At 41.0% G+C, this 18,249-nt stretch overlaps 7 protein-coding genes across 8 annotated transcripts; 5 read left to right on the plus strand and 2 right to left on the minus strand.

Moving 5' to 3' along the window:
* Positions 1-88: 88 nt before the first annotated feature.
* Positions 89-1,009, minus strand: LOC130689604 (uncharacterized). Its single transcript, XM_057512558.2, has 3 exons — positions 759-1,009; positions 601-697; positions 89-539 (listed from the first exon to the last, which is right to left on the minus strand). The coding sequence occupies exons 1-3, from the start codon at positions 978-980 to the stop codon at positions 124-126; spliced, it is 735 nt and encodes a 244-aa protein (XP_057368541.1). The 5' UTR covers positions 981-1,009; the 3' UTR covers positions 89-123.
* Positions 1,010-2,277: 1,268 nt separating this feature from the next.
* LOC130689577 (blood vessel epicardial substance-like) lies at positions 2,278-6,903 on the plus strand. Its single transcript, XM_057512525.2, has 5 exons — positions 2,278-2,819; positions 4,695-4,824; positions 5,108-5,219; positions 6,036-6,298; positions 6,384-6,903. Exons 1-5 carry the CDS (start codon positions 2,278-2,280, stop codon positions 6,645-6,647), a joined length of 1,311 nt encoding a protein of 436 aa, XP_057368508.1. The 3' UTR covers positions 6,648-6,903.
* A 220-nt stretch (positions 6,904-7,123) lies between these two features.
* On the plus strand, positions 7,124-8,797 carry LOC130689579 (F-box/WD repeat-containing protein 1A-like). The gene is made up of 2 exons (XM_057512527.2): positions 7,124-7,298; positions 7,368-8,797. The coding sequence occupies exon 2, from the start codon at positions 7,368-7,370 to the stop codon at positions 8,643-8,645; it is 1,278 nt and encodes a 425-aa protein (XP_057368510.1). The 5' UTR covers positions 7,124-7,298; the 3' UTR covers positions 8,646-8,797.
* A 325-nt stretch (positions 8,798-9,122) lies between these two features.
* Positions 9,123-10,982, plus strand: LOC130689590 (4-hydroxy-2-oxoglutarate aldolase, mitochondrial-like). The gene is made up of 6 exons (XM_057512543.2): positions 9,123-9,223; positions 9,451-9,907; positions 9,998-10,095; positions 10,161-10,228; positions 10,293-10,614; positions 10,680-10,982. Exons 2-6 carry the CDS (start codon positions 9,565-9,567, stop codon positions 10,839-10,841), a joined length of 993 nt encoding a protein of 330 aa, XP_057368526.1. The 5' UTR covers positions 9,123-9,223; positions 9,451-9,564; the 3' UTR covers positions 10,842-10,982.
* LOC130689570 (golgin subfamily A member 6B-like) lies at positions 10,932-14,783 on the minus strand. Of its 2 annotated transcripts, XR_009421206.1 has the most exons (3): positions 14,647-14,783; positions 11,932-14,569; positions 10,932-11,876 (listed from the first exon to the last, which is right to left on the minus strand). XR_009421206.1 is itself a non-coding variant. In XM_059495727.1 (2 exons), the coding sequence occupies exon 2, from the start codon at positions 13,741-13,743 to the stop codon at positions 12,223-12,225; it is 1,521 nt and encodes a 506-aa protein (XP_059351710.1). In that variant the 5' UTR covers positions 13,744-14,569; positions 14,647-14,783; the 3' UTR covers positions 10,933-12,222. The 2 variants fall into 2 exon arrangements, 1 of the variants encoding a protein (XP_059351710.1); XM_059495727.1 differs by having other exon boundaries at positions 10,933-14,569.
* Positions 14,784-14,835: 52 nt separating this feature from the next.
* Positions 14,836-15,874, plus strand: LOC130689613 (uncharacterized). Its single transcript, XM_057512569.2, has 5 exons — positions 14,836-14,921; positions 15,000-15,084; positions 15,161-15,286; positions 15,358-15,462; positions 15,560-15,874. The coding sequence occupies exons 1-5, from the start codon at positions 14,913-14,915 to the stop codon at positions 15,772-15,774; spliced, it is 540 nt and encodes a 179-aa protein (XP_057368552.1). The 5' UTR covers positions 14,836-14,912; the 3' UTR covers positions 15,775-15,874.
* A 755-nt stretch (positions 15,875-16,629) lies between these two features.
* Positions 16,630-17,799, plus strand: LOC130689602 (keratin, type I cytoskeletal 9-like). Its single transcript, XM_059495731.1, has 5 exons — positions 16,630-16,672; positions 16,732-16,830; positions 16,895-16,978; positions 17,012-17,329; positions 17,412-17,799. Exons 2-5 carry the CDS (start codon positions 16,764-16,766, stop codon positions 17,645-17,647), a joined length of 705 nt encoding a protein of 234 aa, XP_059351714.1. The 5' UTR covers positions 16,630-16,672; positions 16,732-16,763; the 3' UTR covers positions 17,648-17,799.
* The last annotated feature ends 450 nt before the right edge of the window (positions 17,800-18,249 follow it).

Raw genomic sequence — 18,249 nt, forward strand, 5'->3', positions numbered from 1 at the left:
CTATGCGCTCCTTTCCAAATGAAACAGTTGACAGTTCACGACTCGGGAAATCATTTCGATTCAGTTTTTCATTTTTGTTTTATAAATTGGTGAAGAACACAAATAAAAAATTGCAATAAAAAATCACTTTATATCAGGGGAATCGTTCTCCAAGCTAAAAAATCTAAATAAACCTTCAGCTTGCTCAGGAGACATCCAGAAAGAAGAAACAATAACAGATCCTTCACAGAGCCCAATCACAGCACCAGTTAACACATCAAAGAGATAATGACGACCATTAAGCATCCTAGAAAAACAAACCGAAATGGACCAACTCCAAATAATAGCCGAGGTCGCAAAATTGAGATGACCGTTGGAAAATAACGGATTGAGTTGGGTAAAGACGAACGAAATTAGCGTTGTCCGGCTTGCATGACCCGAAGGAAAACTATATTGGTCTGGACCTATGGCTGTAAAGAAATCAGGATTTTTGGCAGTAGGTCGTCTTCTTTTGACTACTGCCTTGATTATTAAAATGACAGCGCTGTCAAACGCCAATGCTAAATTTCAAAATGAAAATTAATACATTTTTGAATATGCAAAGATTTTCTGAGCTTGTACCTATTGCAAGGTTAAGAGGAAGTTGCTTGTGAACTAAAGGATGCATTAAATAAACAACGGCCAGAGCAGGAAACCAGATATATTCATTGCCGGAAATCTGTCAGATAAAAGTATCGATTAGTATTTACTCAGTAACAATTACTAACGGCAATTTTTACCTCCATAAATTTATTTTCAAACATTCGAGTCACGCCAGGAAATTCGGTTTGCATAAAATTGGCGAATCGTTTCGACAAATCGGCATCCCAAGTGGCTACATTTTGAAATCTTCCGTTGATGGTATTTGTTTTCCCATCGTGTTCAACCTTGTTTGCAATCAATGCACTCTTTCCTCTCTTAACATCAGGCTTCTGTACATTCGATTTACTTTTTCGTTTCATTTTGTTAGCAAATAACCGCCAGACAAGCCTACTTTAAAGCTTGGCTAGTAACTATTGAGACTCGATCAATGCGTTAACAGCCTGCGTTTGTATTTATCCTTCGTTATCGCACATTTTTAACAAACGTATCAGGTTTTATTGATAACAGCTTGTAATACAGTTACATAGCCTTTGGTCGGAAACACCCCATCCGTTCACAAATTTTTCCGTTTCATTTTCAGCCTCATCCTATTATTTCCCCACTCCGACCCTGTTTGAGGCATTATCGGCTTACGTCTCTTTCACTTACGTGAGATTTCTACCAATCGGCTGGGCTATATGGAAACATTATACCTTTCTCTACGAGATCGGGGGAGTGTGTGTGTGGGCGGGCTGCACGCACATGCCCAGTTGTCAATGTTTTGTGCAACAGTTGGCTGTCCAATGTCGATCAGCCGCACTCCTCGTTCTCAACAGTTCTCCCGACTGCCACACAAATGCCTATTACTTATCTATGATTCAAGTCCAGCTGTTAGATTGAGTATCGATCTGATGCTGTCGCATTTGCAAAGGCATTGATCATTTCAACAGCATCAGCATTGATGGAATCAAATGAGTAAAATTTCGCATGTGAAAATAATGTTTCAGCACGGCTAATATTTAAACAAATCAATTGAATTCGGTACAGGTCCAGCGACAGAGGCTAAAGGAATGCAACGAGTGCGGTCACTGTTATTTCTACTTTGGTGATGCCTGCAATTAAATATTCTTGTTCGGTGTGGCTGTCGACGAAAATATTTTGCGTCGCGTCGAATTTTATCGATCGCGCTTTACCGGAGGGCTGCTGCGCGACTCCGTTCTTTTTCCTGCTTTCCTTTTCTCTCTCTCTTTCTCTTTCCCTCTCTCTCTTCTACTATACATCGATGAAAGAACGAATGGGGGGAACGGGAGTATGGAGGAGGTAACAAGAACTAAGAGTATAGAGGGTGGCATCGAAGAGTAAGAGAGAGAGAGGTATATGGAACTGTGCACCTCTCGTTTTAGTTGACGGTTCGCCTCCAAACGATTCAGACATCTAGATTACGTTCTTGCAATTCACATCATTCATTTTTACTTTAGTTTCTTTTGTTTCGTCTTTTTTTTTTTAATCCGTCCAATAAGAGGCCCGCTTCCGAAAAACGAGGCCCTTTTAGCAAAAATCTGTTTTATACATCCACTGGAATAAAAGAAAACAAAAAAAAAAAGAAGAATCTATACGCAGCTGGATCGGTGAGTGGAGAGCCCAACTAATGCGCCACACCTAAGCGAATCGCTGAGGATGCCGGATGTGTCAGATGACTTCCGGAATTCTAGTCTCGCAACTTTGGCGATCGGCAACACAAAGTTACAATCGTGTAGCGATTTGGAGAAAAGCCAACACGGATTATATCAACCTGCTCACTTCTTTTACGCCGCAGCTCTGCTGATACCGCACCACACCTTTGTCTGGAGCATCTTCATCACTCGCTTCCTAATGGGTTTGGCCTACGCTCTAGTGACAGTGTGGGCATGTCTGGAACTCTGTGCGCCCGATGTCTTCGTCTGGAACGCGTTATTGACAGCTGGCACTTTAGTTCACATCGTCTACTGGAGTTTGCACTTCCGGCCGGGTCGCATTCGCCAGCGATCCCTTCTCGAACTGCATCAGAAGCTCTTTGTGCCCCTGGATTGTTCTCAAGAGCTCTTTGTCCAGTTGACCAACAAGTCTGTCATCCGTCACCTTCAAGTGGGCGACGATTACTTTGTCGCTACACAACAATTCGCTACTTCAATGTCGAGTCCATCGGCCTCGTTGAGATTATCCGTCCTCCTAGCGGGCAAGTGAGTATAGCGTTTCTTTTGAATTAATATTATTGTTATTTGAATTTCCATTTTTCTATCATTTTTTTTTTTCAAAGAAAAAAGGCAAATGGAAAAGGGGATGCAATAATTGGAAATTCGTTGCCATGACAACTCGTAAAATGTCTCTTGTTACCGATAAAAACCATCCCGGTACCCTTGTTTAACCGAATAAGTAGTCAACGAAGAAGCTGAGTTTTCCCATGCTGCTCTTTAAATGCGAAACCCTGGCGGGTGGATAAGGAATGTGAGACTTGGGAATCTCCAAGTGTATATCTTACAGTAATCCAATCATTACGGGGATAATTGGACCGCCGATAATATCCCGGTGGGCCAAGGAATAGCATCTAGCTCACGTATTGTGTTGCATTGATATCGAACACTAGTGTTTGCATTTTGTTGGCATGGGTATAACTGACGCATCTTGGTTAAGGCACCGACGCTATCAAATCACTTCTATTTCTGGTGGAGTTAAAATTTCATTTTGCTAGCTAGAGAGTCATGCCTTGATAAGCCAAAAAGCTTCCCAGCACCGGGGGAGGGGCCTGAACGGGTCGTATCCTAGCAAAGGCTTTGTGATTAATGACTTTTTTTGCGGAAATATCTGCAACAATTTTCGAATATACAACAAGAGATGAACGTAGACGGAAGTCGCATCCAAAATGAAGTCTCTCATCTAACTCTACCCAAAGCAATAATGGGATTTTTTTCAGTGGCAATGAAGCCTGGCATCGTTTAATGTTCGAACGGGTATGTGGGGATTTCTTAGAAATAAACCACGTGGTGTTATTGAAAATAGACTAAAAGAACTGTAAATATTGGAACGACTAACAGATTGGAAAAAAGTTGGTTTCACAGGTTTCCTACGGGAAAAGTGCTTCATCGACGAAACCTGACAAGCACCCAAATGAATTGGAAACGAGTTTCTTAGGTTGGCTAAGAAAATAAAATTAGAAAAGAACTAGCTAAGGGAGAAAATGAAAAAGAAAGAAAACGTAGTAGCCTATAATACAAATGGCTATAGGCTATGGCACAGGGTATACACGAACCATTCGCTGATTAGACCCTCTCCCCTGTCGCTCTCGCTTGCTCGCAACGTAGAATATGAAAAAAGGTTCAAAGAAGAACAGCTAAATAGTAGCAAACGGCTAGAACGATAACTATATATGTAGTTGCCTTACTTGAGTAGTTACTGCATTTTCGGTCAGTTGGGGCACACGATGTCGATCGATACGGTAATTTTTGTTGATTCAATTTAAAACTCATAACTAAATGCAAACTGATTCGAGAAAGAATCTCAACTCTAAACATTAATGACCTGTTTCTGGTCGTCTGCTAGATATTCGCAGAGTGTTGTCAATTTTACAGAATTTACATTTTCTCGTACTGTACAAAGTAGAAAGTATCAAGATGACAAGTTTGTAAGAGTGCAATAACCAGTGTTATTGCCTTGGCAATTTGTTACTGCGATTTGTGCTAAAAAGAAACACTGTCACAGATGGCCAAGAAGCGAAAACATTTGCTGTTCATTGCAGCCATTTCATGCAGACATGATGGGCTGCTATGTGTCATCGTAACTATCCTCCTGCGAGAACTGCATGGTAGAATTGGTTACCTACTTTATCGTAGATGCACTTGTACGTAGAACGATAAAGCCTTTAATGTGGTTACGTTAGTCAATCAATACAAACCCGAATCTTGTTCCAAAACGTATTGTACTAAAACGAACCCACTTTCGTAAATGTGACAGAGAATTATTTGATCAGTGGCTGTAGAAAGACGTTTGCTTTACGTAGTTTTATTTTGGGGTTTTATGCAGTATAATAATTCGTAGTTTCAATTGCTAAAAATGTTTAGGATGAGAGTGACTTTTGGTCTTGGCAACCGGTTTCTACATCACATTGAGCCGTTCCAGTTCGTCGATTCCACCGAATGGTTTATGATGCAGAACGTTTCTTCGCAGGACGTCACAGCTTCCAAGATTCAGGTACAGTTACATAATCAGCTACTGCTGCTTTTTTGTTCATTGCAAACTGGGAGAAACTTGTGATGCAACGTTCGTTTGTGAACATCAGCAGGTATATATCAAGTTCCACATTGTAAGAGATATATAGTTTCAATCTTCCAGATCTACTTTGTTGAATTATTCTTTCTAAACATAAATAAACTAGTGGGTGAGATGCACTTTTTGCTGGTGCTCTACAATGTTTATGTATGCAAAAAAAAAAAAAAAAAAAACTCCAGACGATAATTTATTTTTCGTTATGCAGATTTCCATCACAGCTGACGAACCTTGCATTTTTCTTCAATTGGATTCAGATCTACTGAACTGCTTGGCCGTTACTAATCCATCTTTGAAATTCCTTCTCGACTGTCTGATCGGTAAGTCAGTTCATAACTTTATTCCCACTCTAAATGTTGAAAGTCGATACCCACAAATGTCTTCGTTACACATCGACTTGTAATTACATCCGAACTCGTTAAGCTGCAGTTGGGGGATACACAAAAAACAGGCCATGAGAGTCTCGAAAATAAAGAAACCGCTTCTTATTTCTTTCCTCCCACACGGAGACTGATTGAACAGGTGCGTCTTGGGGGTTGTATCTATCGTGCGTCATTTTCCATCTATTGATTGACGTTTATCGATTCTAGCAGAGTCGCCAGCCTAACGTGGGAGTGGCAGTATGTGTCTAAATATATAAAGACCAAGAGGTAGTACATGAGCCTATAGAGAATCGTTCAGCGAAAGAAGAAAAAAAAAGGACGCGTCAAGCGGCCAACGCACCATCTGACGAAGCGAATCGAATAGAGTGTTGCCACGGCCTGTATCAGTGTCTTATCAATCAATACAACTAAACGATTTGGGAAAAGAATTTAAAAAAGAGGAGGAAAGAAAATAAGAACGACGTCATGAGGACAATCGGTTCGTGTCGTATTCCATTTTCATGTTCGTTTTTTTCAAGTGAATGACGGGGCAAAGGAAAATCTCTATCACCTTCACCTGTTCTTAAACTTGCATTTCCTGGTACATGGCTTCTGAGAATCGATAGGCCATTAGCTGATTACTCCAGTCATCTTTAATGTTTATACCTATGAAACAGTACACGCTAGTGTGCGTGCAGAAAATAGCAACTATTAGCTATACTTCCAAATGTTTAAATCGATTAATGGAATTTCTTTTGTGTACTTATTTGCCAGGAAAAGATGTTTCTCAAAAACTGTATGCCGTTGCGGAACACGTTGCTTTAATGGGGACGACCAGAGACCCCAAACAGGATCGTTTACAGTCCGCACAGGTAAGTGGCGGTGGAGGTTCGGTGGGTGTCAACAGTACGATGACCTACTCATCCCTGGGTCCATGGCAAGGTGAACTTCTCAGGAGCCAAAGCGCCGACGCCGTTCACACTTGCAAACAGGGCCAGGTACGATCCATTCATTGGCGGCGGGATCAGACCCGGAGGGTGAGTTGTCGTTAAAATTTTTTCTTAAATTTTTCTTGTCTTGATAAATCGTTCAACTTTGCTTTTTATTTTACTTACGTGGTAGATATGGGCTAGGAGGTATGAGAAACTCGTTCCATGTCGACAAGAGACTCGTCCGTTGATGAATGGCCGAAAGACAAGTAGACGTAGCCATTTAGAAGAAGAAGAAGAGCCAGATGATTGTTTGGCCAGGGCAAGTAGCTCTAAATACCCTGCGATAGCTAGTGACAATCGTCACCAAGAAATAAGGATAGCCGCCTCTCATCATCAAGAACAATTTCGCCCACACTGGAACAACAAAGTCCAATTTGACGAGACCTTCGTGTGATTATTTTTCTACGTGTTCCTCCCTTTTTCTACCGAGCTTAGAATAATGTATTTTTGGGAAAGAACTTGTATTTTAAGTGAAACATCTAACCACCGGGTGGTGGCTTGTATTTTGTCTATACCTCTGTTGCTTTGCTCGTTTACTGTGTGAAATAACACTGATGTCAATATGTTGTCTGTGATTGGTATTTTTTAATCGAACAAATTGCACTGTCAATGATAATATTCGATGTGAATACAAGCCATTGTCATTTGTATTTTTGTATTTGAGTATTTTGTTACTGAAAAGTTCCGTATCTTTTCAGTTTGCTCGACTGAAGTCATGACTGTGTGGAATTTTAGGTATTAGCGCAGCGTTCCCTATTCGCACAATCACCAAATTTGAAGCTCAACAAAGTAGCGCCATCTAATAAATGCTACAGAAACAAGGTATGTAAAACTGTAAACATTGTAACCAGATGCCAGATGAAAGGTGTTAGGAAAAATTTGTTTGTGTTAACAGATGTTAATCCATCGATACGGCTAGGGATCCCTTTCTGATTAGTATTCTGTTGACTGGCTCCAAAAACTCGGAATTGCAAAGTTTGACATAGTAATTTTGGGATCTGATAGTTGATTCGACGAACATTTACTACAGGAAACCAGCAAAAGTGTAAGCTATACCTCCCATTGAAACATCGGTTTGTTTCATAATTCTTGGTTGGTGAATTTTTTATTTTAGATGGCAGACATTATCAGTCTCCTAGTAAAATGGCACATGAACTTGATTGCTGAAAACATCTTATCTTTTCTTGACCACACCAGCTTACAGAGCTGTGAATTTGTATCCAAGACTTGGTATTTAGTTATCAGGAATGGAAAATTATGGGAGTGGCTCTATAGACGTGTATCACAAAAGAAGCCACTTTTGCAGAATCTCATGATACGCAGGCAACTTGAGGCAAAGCATGACACTGAAAATGATGAGTTCCTGTACAAGAAATTATTCTATGCCCAACAGACCCTTGAACAGAATTGGAGTTCAGGACAGTACAAGACATCCTTAAAAGCTCTTGGAGAAGTCAGTGTTTCTATATGTACAATGGATGCTTGTCGAATCCTCTATGGCTTGAGAACATCTCCGTCAGTTCCTTCTTCCATCATGGTATGGAATCGCTGGACTATGGAATCAGAACATTATCTGGTGGGACACCAGGAATGGATAACAGATATGCAGATCTGTGGCGACCTAATATTCTGCTCTTACTATGATGGAACCATTCTAGTGTGGAATTTAAAAACCAAAGAAGTTGTCCAGCAGTTCCAAGATCAAGAAGTAGTGGATTGGGTGGTGATCCACGCCGCACACGGTCTTCTCATAACCTGCACAAGCATTTCATCTGGTCCCACGGATCGAGATACTTTGGTCACCATCCGTCGAATTCACAGTCCAACAGAAATGACTATCGAAAAAACTGAAGAAATTTCCAATATGAAAGTCAATATGCTCGTTTCGGACGACAATTACTTTGCCGTCGTCCTTTCTTCTTCCAGCGGAAACTGTATCAAACTACAGTTGCGCTCGGTTGATTTCCAGTGCGTTCACGAGATCAACAATCTCATCTCGTCCGATGATAGCTATGCCTATCACAGTGGCTGGCTAGTAACAGGATCATCTGAAGGAATTATCAAAGTTTGGAATCCTGTAACTCAAACATGCGTACAGACTTGGAATTCTCAAGAGAAGATAGAAGATCTTCACCTCAGTTCCAGGCACATCATCACGCGAAACGCGGACGGTAAATTGTTCGCGTGGAATCTGCCAATATCCGACTGTAGTAACTTAGAAAATCAACCATCGCCAAGTTGTTTATTTCAAATCAATGGTACTGAAGAAGTCAGCATAATGGATCCGTCATTAATTGTGGACGAACTTCAAGTTCTCACCATCTCGGTGAAAGACATTCCCAACACAAATGCATCCTCCTCTGCGCTGACCGTCAGAGACTTTTTGAATTAAAATTGATCTAATCATGCCTTTTAGTAGTGCTTCATCTATTAAATACTGCCCTCGATATAACTGTTACATTTAGTCATCACACAAATTATTGATTTCTTGCATGCCTGCTGTTATCGGCACTTTATGAGCCAGTTTAAAGCCTTCGCCTTCATTTCTTCTGTATGCTGATGATAAAATACATTATTATATTTAAAAAATCTTTTTCTTTTTAAACAGTGCAGTAGTCTGACAAGCATTTTTATCTTAAAGAATTTGAATGATATCACCACAATTGGTGATGGCAAGAAACAAACGGATGTGTTTCTTGAGTTATCGCTTCACCTCATTTTTACATCCTTCATTGGGTTGCGGGAAATTCCTGAGATATTTTCTTGCTGATCTTGCCACATTTTCCTGCTGTTCAAAATAATCGAAATATGCTCGTAATAAAATGAATTGGGCTCACTGTACCATTCGAAACAATAGCATGTTTACATGGTTGCACTTATGTAATCTTTAACCTCCCAAGTATTTAACGAGACCTGTAGGCTACAGCACACACAGCAACACAGACATAGCTCTCGTTATCGTTGTCATAGGTAAATATAGTAACGAGTGTGAATAACCGCCCACGGTTTCATCGTTCTAAACTTTGGGAGCTATCAAACAGTACGTTAACTCAGAACTAATCAGCGGTACCAGAAGGTTTAGCTGTTAGTTTCAGTTGAATCTATATAGGTCACCAGTGCAAATAGATGAACTGCATTTCGACTCTTTATTAAGTAAAGATGTGAGTTGGAATAAATCACGTTTTCTTCTATTTTAGAATCAAAACGTGATTACACTGCAAGAGCTTCCCAATCACGCCGCATAAATTCATGATCTCGTCTTGAAGTGCAGGAACAGTGTACAGTATTTTCAACTTGTTATCGCCACGAAAATGTTGTGCTTTGGGCGAGCTTATCGTACAATTTCCAGGATATTGCCTTCCTGTGTGCGGCCGTATTCTTCGGCTGTGATTCCCGATGGAAAGGGGATTCAACTAGGTGGAATTTACCCGCCAATGACAACGCCTTTCAACGCCGACGAGACCATCTCCTTTGATAAGTTGGCTGACAATCTGACACAATATGCTCAGATTCCTTTTGCTGGCATCGTGGTGCAAGGATCCAATGGCGAATACCCGTATCTTGAAAAAGAAGAAAAATTGCAAATTGTCAAGTTCGTCAAAGACTTCATCAAGGATAGTAACAAACCCCTGATTGCCGGCTCTGGCTGCGAATGTAAGGGCATATCTCTTGAAGCACTTGAATGAATTTGGCTACGTGATCACAAATTGAATAGTTTTTCGTCTGGTTTATCTAATTGCACAGCTACCAAGGCAACGATGAAATTGACAGAGGAAATGGCTCGTTGCGGAGCTGATGCTGTAATGGTTGTCACGCCATCTTACTTCAAAATTTCGATGAATGTAATTCTATTTACTAGAACTTTTCTTACCATTAGTTGTTTATATTCAAACTTGAAATAATCCAGGATGCTGCCATGATCGCCCATTACACAACAGTTGCCGATTCCAGTCCCATACCGGTCATCTTGTACAGGTAAATTTATCTTCACCAATTGATCGTCTAACAAAATAATCAATTCATTTTGATGTTTTTACAGTGTTCCAGCTAATACAGGCATCGATTTGAGCATCGACGCCATTCAAATTCTTGCTAAACATCCAAACATTATCGGGCTTAAAGACAGTGGAGGGGACGTGACAAGGATCGGAAGTATCGTGCAAAAGACTCGGGGTCAAGATTTTAAGGTTCTCTCTGGCTCTGCTTCGTTCCTTCTTCCCAGTTACCTGGCCGGATCAGTAGGAGGAGTTTGTGCTTTAGCCAATGTTTTGGGTGACGTTCTCTGTGACATGCATTCGCTGTATGAAAAAAATATCATCGATAAAGAGCTACAAAGAAGGTTGATTGAACCCAACAATATGGTAATAACAGTTTAGCCATTTTTATGCTGTCAAATTTTATTTTCAAAACCACTTGCAATTCTAAGGTTACCCGGCGTTTCGGGGTGGCCGGAATGAAAGCAGCTTTGGACATGTTCGGATATTACGGCGGTCCTAATCGATCTCCAATGCTCAGCGTTAGTCCAGAGGCTCGTCTAGTCATTAAAAAAGCATTTGTTGATAACGAATTTGTTCCCCAATCGCGGTAGCTTGTTTGCATCCTGAAAATGAAAAGTGCACTCAAAACTCTTAAGAGATCTATGTAGGCTACTACGTTTAATCTAAAAGATTACCTTACGTGAGATAACGTGTTCAGCTATTTTCGGTCAAATATATCAAAACTGAATTCACGTAACGGTTTTCCCCTTTGTTTCATGATTGAAGAATAACAATGGCGGCTAAATGAATTGGACCTTTCTTCGTTTTTCTTATTCACTGGGAATTATTGCCCTGGTGTGATTTCCTGAACCTTGAGCTTTTTGTAGTGTGCATAATGTTAAGTTGATATTAAATAATGCACATAATCGTTTAACAAGAATGTATTAACTCCTGGCACAGCACGATACAATAAAGCACTTGTATAAGTTACGGTGGTGTTACTCCTTGACGTCGCAACCGTGGGCGCGTCTTTTATAGATAACGCGGGATCGTGAGTTGCGACTCAAGGTGTGGACGTGGCTGCCTACGGGGCTGTAGACTTCCTTGGAAGCGTCGTGGGTGGTAAGTAGATGCTTGGGTGCCTCGTTGCCGTGCGTGGTAGGGGTGCCGGTGATTGACAGCTCGCTGCACTGGATGAGGAGTTAGCCTTATCACATTCCTCCCTCTTTTAAAGAATTGGCTTGCCAGTTAATAAAAGGAGGGTGTTTTATCAGAAGTGGGAATACATGGGGATAGATAGTGTGAGAATTTTTTAAACATGTCCTTTTTTACCTTTAACCGAAGAGTCGACCTATTTCTATTAATATTGGTGGATATTCTTAAGTTTGTTAGTAGGAGGGGTAAGTGAGGTATTTTCTTTTTGTAGATTTAGTTCACTTGTGGAGTCGAACGCGTTTGGTCTTTCTTCCACTTGTTGTTGTTTGCGTTTGTTGTCTGAAGATGATGTTAGATTTTGAAACCGTGGTGCGGTATCGTTCGCAAGTTGATACCGCTCTGTGGGTGATGGAACCTGTTATTTTCCATAGTCCGGATCTCGTTTATCGACGGCTCCAACCGGCTGATCGGGACCTTTTCTTCGATCTCTTCTTCATAATAAATGGAATTGAATGCCTGTTCAATTTTATTAATGAAGTGTCTTACTGGTTGGTTTGGCGATTGTTTTACTGAAAATAACTGTGTCTTTTGTTTAGCGCTATCTGCTGGGTGTTGGAAATGTTCCTTCAGCGCAACTCTCCATTCGTTGTACGTTTCTCTCGGAAACTCTCTTAAACGTTCTACATACCACTGTAAGGCTGATCCCTTCAACCGCGTGGCTAAGAATTTTTTTACAGATTCCCTGGGCCATTCGTGGATTGTGGCTATTGCTTCTGCATCGCGTAGCCATACCTTTATGGGTTGATCGTTTACATTCCCACTATAGATTGGTATAGTTTAGATTTCATCTTTTCTGGAAATAGCTGCTGCTAAGGCACGCATGTCTTCGTTTGCTGCCATTTCTATTTGTTGAATCTGGAGTCTGTCAACAGTGTCTATTCCTATTGCTTGAGTTGTTTTTAGCGCGTGGTTTTCTTGCTTTAGTGCTTCTAAATCTAGCTTCAAGTTGTCGTATTCTCTACCTACGGTATCTACTTGCTTAGTTGCTTGTCTTTCCTGCTGGAGGGCTTGTTTTAACTCCTCAATTTCAAGTTCTAAAAAGTTTATTTTTCTACTACTTATTGCCAGATTGTGTTGGGCGATTTCAATTTCGTTGCTGCTTGCTGCGATCGCGATGTTTCTCTTGAATTCCCTTAATTGGTTTTCTAGAGCTTGATTTGTGGTCTGTAATTGATTATTTTCTTCTGCTTGACGGGTCTGGTTCAGTTGGAGGGTTTGTGAAGTTGATTGATTGATGGTTAATTCCTGTCTTAGTCGATTGTTTTCTAGTTGTAGTTTCACTAAGTTGTCTTTTTGTTCTACTTGTTCCTTTTTTAGAAGATCTATTTCTTCTAGTTTTTCTTCAACTGATTTGGATAAGTCTGAAATTTCCTTATTCTTCTTTGCTTGATCCAGAATTAGTTTTTTGTGTTCTGCCTGAAGCGTTACAATTTCTATTTCTTGTTCTATGCTTTTAGTTTCTAAAGCTTTGTAACTGATCTGTAACTTCTCTAGGTCAATTTGAGTTGTGGTAAACTTTTTTAGTAGACTGGTTCCTTCTTCGAGGAGTTGTTCTTCTCTTAGTTTTAGTTTGTCCACTTCGCTTCGCAGCCTAGTTTTTTCGTTTACTAATTTAGTTTTTACTGACGAATGTTCTGATTCTACTTTTTTAATTGTGGATTCTAATAGATGTACGTCTTGGGTTTTCTTTACTAATGTAGAAATTAAATTTGATTTTTCTTCTTGAGTTTGTTCTAATTGCTGGGACAAATTATGTGCTTGGTATTCTATTGCCTGTTGATGGGCGGCGGTAGTGTGAATTAATGCAAGACCTTGATTTTCAAGTTCTTGGATCTTTGTTTCTGCTGCCACTAGTTTTTCTGTAATTAGTTTGTACTCTAAATCCTTTTCTTTTAACCTTGTTTTTAAGTGTTTTGTTGCTAACTTATCCTTTGTTGATTCTAATTCTAATTTGTATTGCTTAATTGATTGATGAATCCCTAATAAAGCTGTTTTCAAAAAATTTCTTTCTTCTAGCAGCCTGTTCTTCTTTTTGCTGGGTAGATTTTCGTTTAAGTGATACTTAGTTAACTGTTTCTCTTCGTCACTTTCTTTTGGACTTTCCTCTGCACTTCTAGTCCGTTTTATGGGAACTATCCGAACTTCTGAAATCTCAGTGTTTAATGTAGGGTAAACTTTCTGTGTTGACCGTCTGGTGTCAACCAAACTCTTTCTAATAGGACGCTCTTTCACAGCTAATGACTCATCTTCTGGGGCTGTCGGTTTGTATAAATCTACCGTTAAATTGTCAGATGACATTTAAATGACTTGCCCTTTATCGCGGGGAGTGTAGACGTCTGACGACCGTCTGCGATGTCTCGGATGGTTTGTGCTTGTTGCTCTTCAGGGTTCCGGGTTGGAAAACTCTATCGCGGGGAGTTTAGACGTCTGCTGACCGTCTGCAATATCTCGAACGGATGGTGTTCTCTGTTCTGCAGGGTTTCCGGGCTGTTAATCTTTTGAACGAAGTTCAAAACTGGACACGTTCACCAAATGTAGTGTGCATAATGTTAAGTTGATATTAAATAATGCACATAATCGTTTAACAAGAATGTATTAACTCCTGGCACAGCACGATACAATAAAGCACTTGTATAAGTTACGGTGGTGTTACTCCTTGACGTCGCAACCGTGGGCGCGTCTTTTATAGATAACGCGGGATCGTGAGTTGCGACTCAAGGTGTGGACGTGGCTGCCTACGTGGCTGTAGACTTCCTTGGAAACGTCGTGGGTGGTAAGTAGATGCTTGGGTGCCTCGTTGCCGTGCGTGGTAGGGGTGCCGGTGATTGACAGCTCGCTGCACTGGATGAGGAGTTAGCCTCATCACATTTTCCGAGCGTTCCAAATCTAGTTAACTCATTTTTTCTTTTTAAATTATTGTGCCTTACTTTTAAAACTCTACCACATTAGTTCTGGATGAGAAAAGAGATTCCACTAACCAAGCAGACCTTACCAGTTTGTCGCTTCACATGGAACGTAAACAAACATTTGTCCACGGTAATGAAATCGTAGAACGAAAACTTGGGTTTTTTCGAATGTGCTCAATATCGTGAGGCCCCCCAAAAATTTTCTCCAAGCAATTTCGCTGTAAAATAAAGGGAAAATTAGAAGAAAATACTCGACGATTAACATTTTTCAAATGATAGTAAGGCGACCACGTACCTGTGAAACGAAGTTTTATGTCTCACACTGGCGCAAAAGGGTCTCCTAATAATTGAAACCTCGTTGAGGCTTTAAGTGCAATAGAAACCTGGTGAACGCTAAGAGAAAATGCTTGTGATGATCACTGCAATTTTCCTTTTCTCCTCTTTTCCGGTTGGTTTTCAAAAACAGCGTCATCTACAGTCCTATATAAGCGAATGTTAAAACTGTAGGAACAACAATTGAGAATCCTCATTGGTAGCAGCTTGTGCGTTCCGACATCCAACATGAAAAAGGCAAAAACACAAAAACATTAATTGAATTCATTTTAAACTTTAGTTTCTTTGTTAATCTAACAACTTACGCTTTAACAGGTTACATTCATCTGCTTGTCGGTGATTGGGGTGATCTTAGTTCAACATGGCGCAGAAGCGACGTGGAAGAAGGAAAAAGGGAAAGGTTAACCCACTCGATCCGTTATGTTCGAAGGTCTGGAAATTAAAATGTTTCGTTTTTCTTTCTATGGGATTATCAGGTTCGGATTATAGTGGAGGAGACTACGGTGGAGGAGATTATGGCGGAGGTGGGTACGGTGCAGGAGGCTACAGTGGAGGAGGCTACCCTGGAGAACACGGAGGAATGAATTATGGTGATGAGAAAGGTAATCAACTGAACTTTCAAGAAGTCGATTGAATTATTTGATGATCGTTAATTCGCCTGATTTTTTACCAGGTCATAGTACAGGACATCACAAGGGACATCATAAAGGACACAATAAAGGTGGAGGTGAGTATGGTGGAGGTGAATACGGAGGATACGGAGCAGAAGGCGGAAAAGGTAGGCACCTGGAACAACACATTAATCTGTCATAGAAATCAACTGTGTTGTGTTAACTTAGACATTTGAACAATCATTTCAAATTTTTAATGATAAGGTCACCATAAGGGCCATCACAAAGGGCACCACAAAGGCCACAACAAAGGCGGCGATGGATACGTGAGTCAGCAATATAACAGTCCGGCAGAATCTTATTCATCACACGATAGTGGTTACGGAGGTTTCGGAGGACATGGAGAATCGGCCGGAAACGAATACGCACCTCCTTCCTTTCTCAGTAATTTTCCTAAAGCGGGAGATTTTTGGAACTAGATAACCATCATAGTATATCTACCACTTGACGTGGTACATAGTTTTTCTTGCCCGTCTTGTTTCATTGCCCTTATGTCACTAATACAGAGATTATTAAGAACCGTGTTAAACGAGAATGTTAGTTCCTTACTATCCCCTTCGTGCGTTGCTGTGGCTTCTGGCCGGCGATTCGTGCTCACGACTTTGGGGCTAACACCAACGCAATGAGGTCTTTTGTAGGCCACAGATACATCAAAAGCTTTTTTCAAAATGTGAGTCATTCGTGGTTTGCAAATGGAAAATTGGGGAATAGGGTTTTTCCCTTCAGCTACGACGGTTAACTCTCGCCTCTTCAATCCTCAAATGGTTTTGGAACACCCTCTTGTGAAACTGTCCCTTTCATCACAAATGTTTAATATAAAGCATATTAACATTGTTTCTCGTGAAGCAGCCATTGTCCTTATCATCCTGGGGACATTAACGACCTCTTTGTCCTCTGTCTCACATTTTAGACTAACTCTCACTTTTCATGACTCTGTTCGACAACGTCTTCTGTGTCACGTTACATAAGGATTTCCCCCCCCTAAAATCACAATGGAAAATGGCTTAAGGAAATTGGGTGAGTCCGGTTTTTTCCCTCAGACGAGACGTGAAAGGGCGACTCACACGAATCGTGGCGATGATATTGAGGGCCCGTTACGCTGGATCAATAAGATTTTTCTGAAGAATAAACGCAAATGGAAAACGACTAGATTTTTCACGCGGCTATCCTAGTCACTTTCGTTTCTATTCTTCGATGGTGACTCGGTCTTTGACTTCCGAACGGGGTCTAACTTTTTGGTATAAAAGCGGACAAGTGTTGACCGTTTAGGCACAGTTAAACTGCCACCTCAGTCTTAGAAGACAAACCTCTTGCAAGGTAAGACAGAAAGGTTAACTTACATTCAATAAAACTGATCAAATTGATTATGTTTAAAGGCCATTTCCAACCCACGAAGACTAACATAAATATGATTCAATATTTTCTGCTATTTGGACTGGTGTTGATTAACGGGATCGATGCAACCAAAGGGAAAGGTTGATGAAATTTACATCAACACGGTTTTATGGCAATTAACTTAAAATCGTTGAAAAAAAAAAGGTGGAGGATATGGCGGTGGATACGGCGGAGGAATGAGCTACGGAGGAGGCTACGGAGGTGGAGGCTATGGCGGAGGACATGGAGGTGGAGGCTACGGCGGTGGACATGGTGGCGGAGGCTATGGCTCAGCACAACAGCACGTCATTATCGTACCTGCTCCTCATCCAGTTTTCTATCATGTTCCCGCACCCAAACCTATTCCCGTACCTGTTCCATCATATGGCGGAGGCGGATATGGAGGAAGCCACGGATCGTCAGCAGGAGGATATGGAGGAAGCCACGGATCGTCCGCAGGAGGATATGGAGGAAGCCACGGATCGTCCGCAGGAGGATATGGAGGAAGCCACGGATCTTCAGCAGGAGGTTACGGAGCACGTCCCGGCTCTTACGGAGGTCATGGAATCGGTCAGTCCGCTGGATACGGAGCACACACAGGTACTTGGAAGTCTTATGCTCTCCACCTTAGCCACAAAATTATTAGCACGAACCGAAATAATAGGTCTCCATTCGTTAACAGGCTCACCTGTTCACGTCCACGTTCACCCATCAGCTTCGGCCCCAACGTACCAATCACCATCTGTAGCTCATTATCGCCCAACTCCAGTTGCCTCTTATGGAGGTGGCTACGGTGGAGGTCATTCAAGTGGATACGGTGGAGCTGCAAGTGTTCCTTACGTTCCTGCTCCGATTGCATCATCGTATCAGGGTCCGGTCTCCTCTTATGGTAGTTCCCATGCTGTCGGAGGCTACTAAAGAATTTAACTTTAATTTTTTCTTCTCCAACCTTCTTCTATCAAGTTTTCCTGAGGAAATGAAAAGAGGAATTGTATTAATATTCATCCTAACAACACTAAGAGATAATCAATTTACTAGCTCGAAATAATCAAATACAAATGACGAACTAATTATTGAAATCATTTGCTTTTTGTGAGGATAAAACCAGATCACCGTGACATGGTTAGAAAGTGAAACGTGGTGGAATGCAAGTCCCTTACGCGCTTGACTGTTGCAAGGAGTTCATAAATTATGCTAAGCAAAAACAAGGAATCTACTGCCTCAGTTGTGCTTAGCCTACTTTCTCAATTAGACGATAATAACCGTTCTATTGTACCTTATTTGCTTCAATGGAACACGAAGTGGACAGTGCAGCATCGTACGTAACAGCACCGATATCTTTTTTTTTCTTCTTCGTTGGTACAGAATTTCACCGAACGTTTTGGGTTGTGAAAAACAAAAAAATGTGAGCCAACACGTTGGGCGGAGTCGCATACCTGTAGACAACGAAAGGAAAGTTGCGGTAGATTGCACGTCATTAATAATTGCCTTTGTTTGGGTTATTAAGCGCAACAGAAAAA

Source organism: Daphnia carinata, chromosome 6, assembly GCF_022539665.2.
Source record: "Daphnia carinata strain CSIRO-1 chromosome 6, CSIRO_AGI_Dcar_HiC_V3, whole genome shotgun sequence".
Taxonomy (NCBI): domain Eukaryota; kingdom Metazoa; phylum Arthropoda; class Branchiopoda; order Diplostraca; family Daphniidae; genus Daphnia; species Daphnia carinata.

Coding starts and splice junctions, on each gene's coding strand:
- LOC130689590 (XM_057512543.2), top strand. CDS start 9,565: ATGTTGTGCTTTGGGCGAGCTTATCGTACAATTTCCAGGATATTGCCT. Junction 9,908..9,997: donor TGCCGGCTCTGGCTGCGAAT/GTAAGGGCATAT, acceptor CTAATTGCACAG/CTACCAAGGCAACGATGAAA. Junction 10,229..10,292: donor ATACCGGTCATCTTGTACAG/GTAAATTTATCT, acceptor ATGTTTTTACAG/TGTTCCAGCTAATACAGGCA.
- LOC130689570 (XM_059495727.1), bottom strand. CDS start 13,743: ATGTCATCTGACAATTTAACGGTAGATTTATACAAACCGACAGCCCCA.
- LOC130689604 (XM_057512558.2), bottom strand. CDS start 980: ATGAAACGAAAAAGTAAATCGAATGTACAGAAGCCTGATGTTAAGAGA. Junction 698..758: donor TTGAAAATAAATTTATGGAG/GTAAAAATTGCC, acceptor TTTATCTGACAG/ATTTCCGGCAATGAATATAT. Junction 540..600: donor TCCTCTTAACCTTGCAATAG/GTACAAGCTCAG, acceptor TTTGAAATTTAG/CATTGGCGTTTGACAGCGCT.
- LOC130689577 (XM_057512525.2), top strand. CDS start 2,278: ATGCCGGATGTGTCAGATGACTTCCGGAATTCTAGTCTCGCAACTTTG. Junction 2,820..4,694: donor TCCGTCCTCCTAGCGGGCAA/GTGAGTATAGCG, acceptor AAAAATGTTTAG/GATGAGAGTGACTTTTGGTC. Junction 5,220..6,035: donor CCTTCTCGACTGTCTGATCG/GTAAGTCAGTTC, acceptor CTTATTTGCCAG/GAAAAGATGTTTCTCAAAAA.
- LOC130689613 (XM_057512569.2), top strand. Junction 15,085..15,160: donor GAAGAAGGAAAAAGGGAAAG/GTTAACCCACTC, acceptor TGGGATTATCAG/GTTCGGATTATAGTGGAGGA. Junction 15,287..15,357: donor GAATTATGGTGATGAGAAAG/GTAATCAACTGA, acceptor ATTTTTTACCAG/GTCATAGTACAGGACATCAC.
- LOC130689579 (XM_057512527.2), top strand. CDS start 7,368: ATGGCAGACATTATCAGTCTCCTAGTAAAATGGCACATGAACTTGATT.
- LOC130689602 (XM_059495731.1), top strand. CDS start 16,764: ATGATTCAATATTTTCTGCTATTTGGACTGGTGTTGATTAACGGGATC. Junction 16,831..16,894: donor CGATGCAACCAAAGGGAAAG/GTTGATGAAATT, acceptor GAAAAAAAAAAG/GTGGAGGATATGGCGGTGGA. Junction 17,330..17,411: donor TGGATACGGAGCACACACAG/GTACTTGGAAGT, acceptor ATTCGTTAACAG/GCTCACCTGTTCACGTCCAC.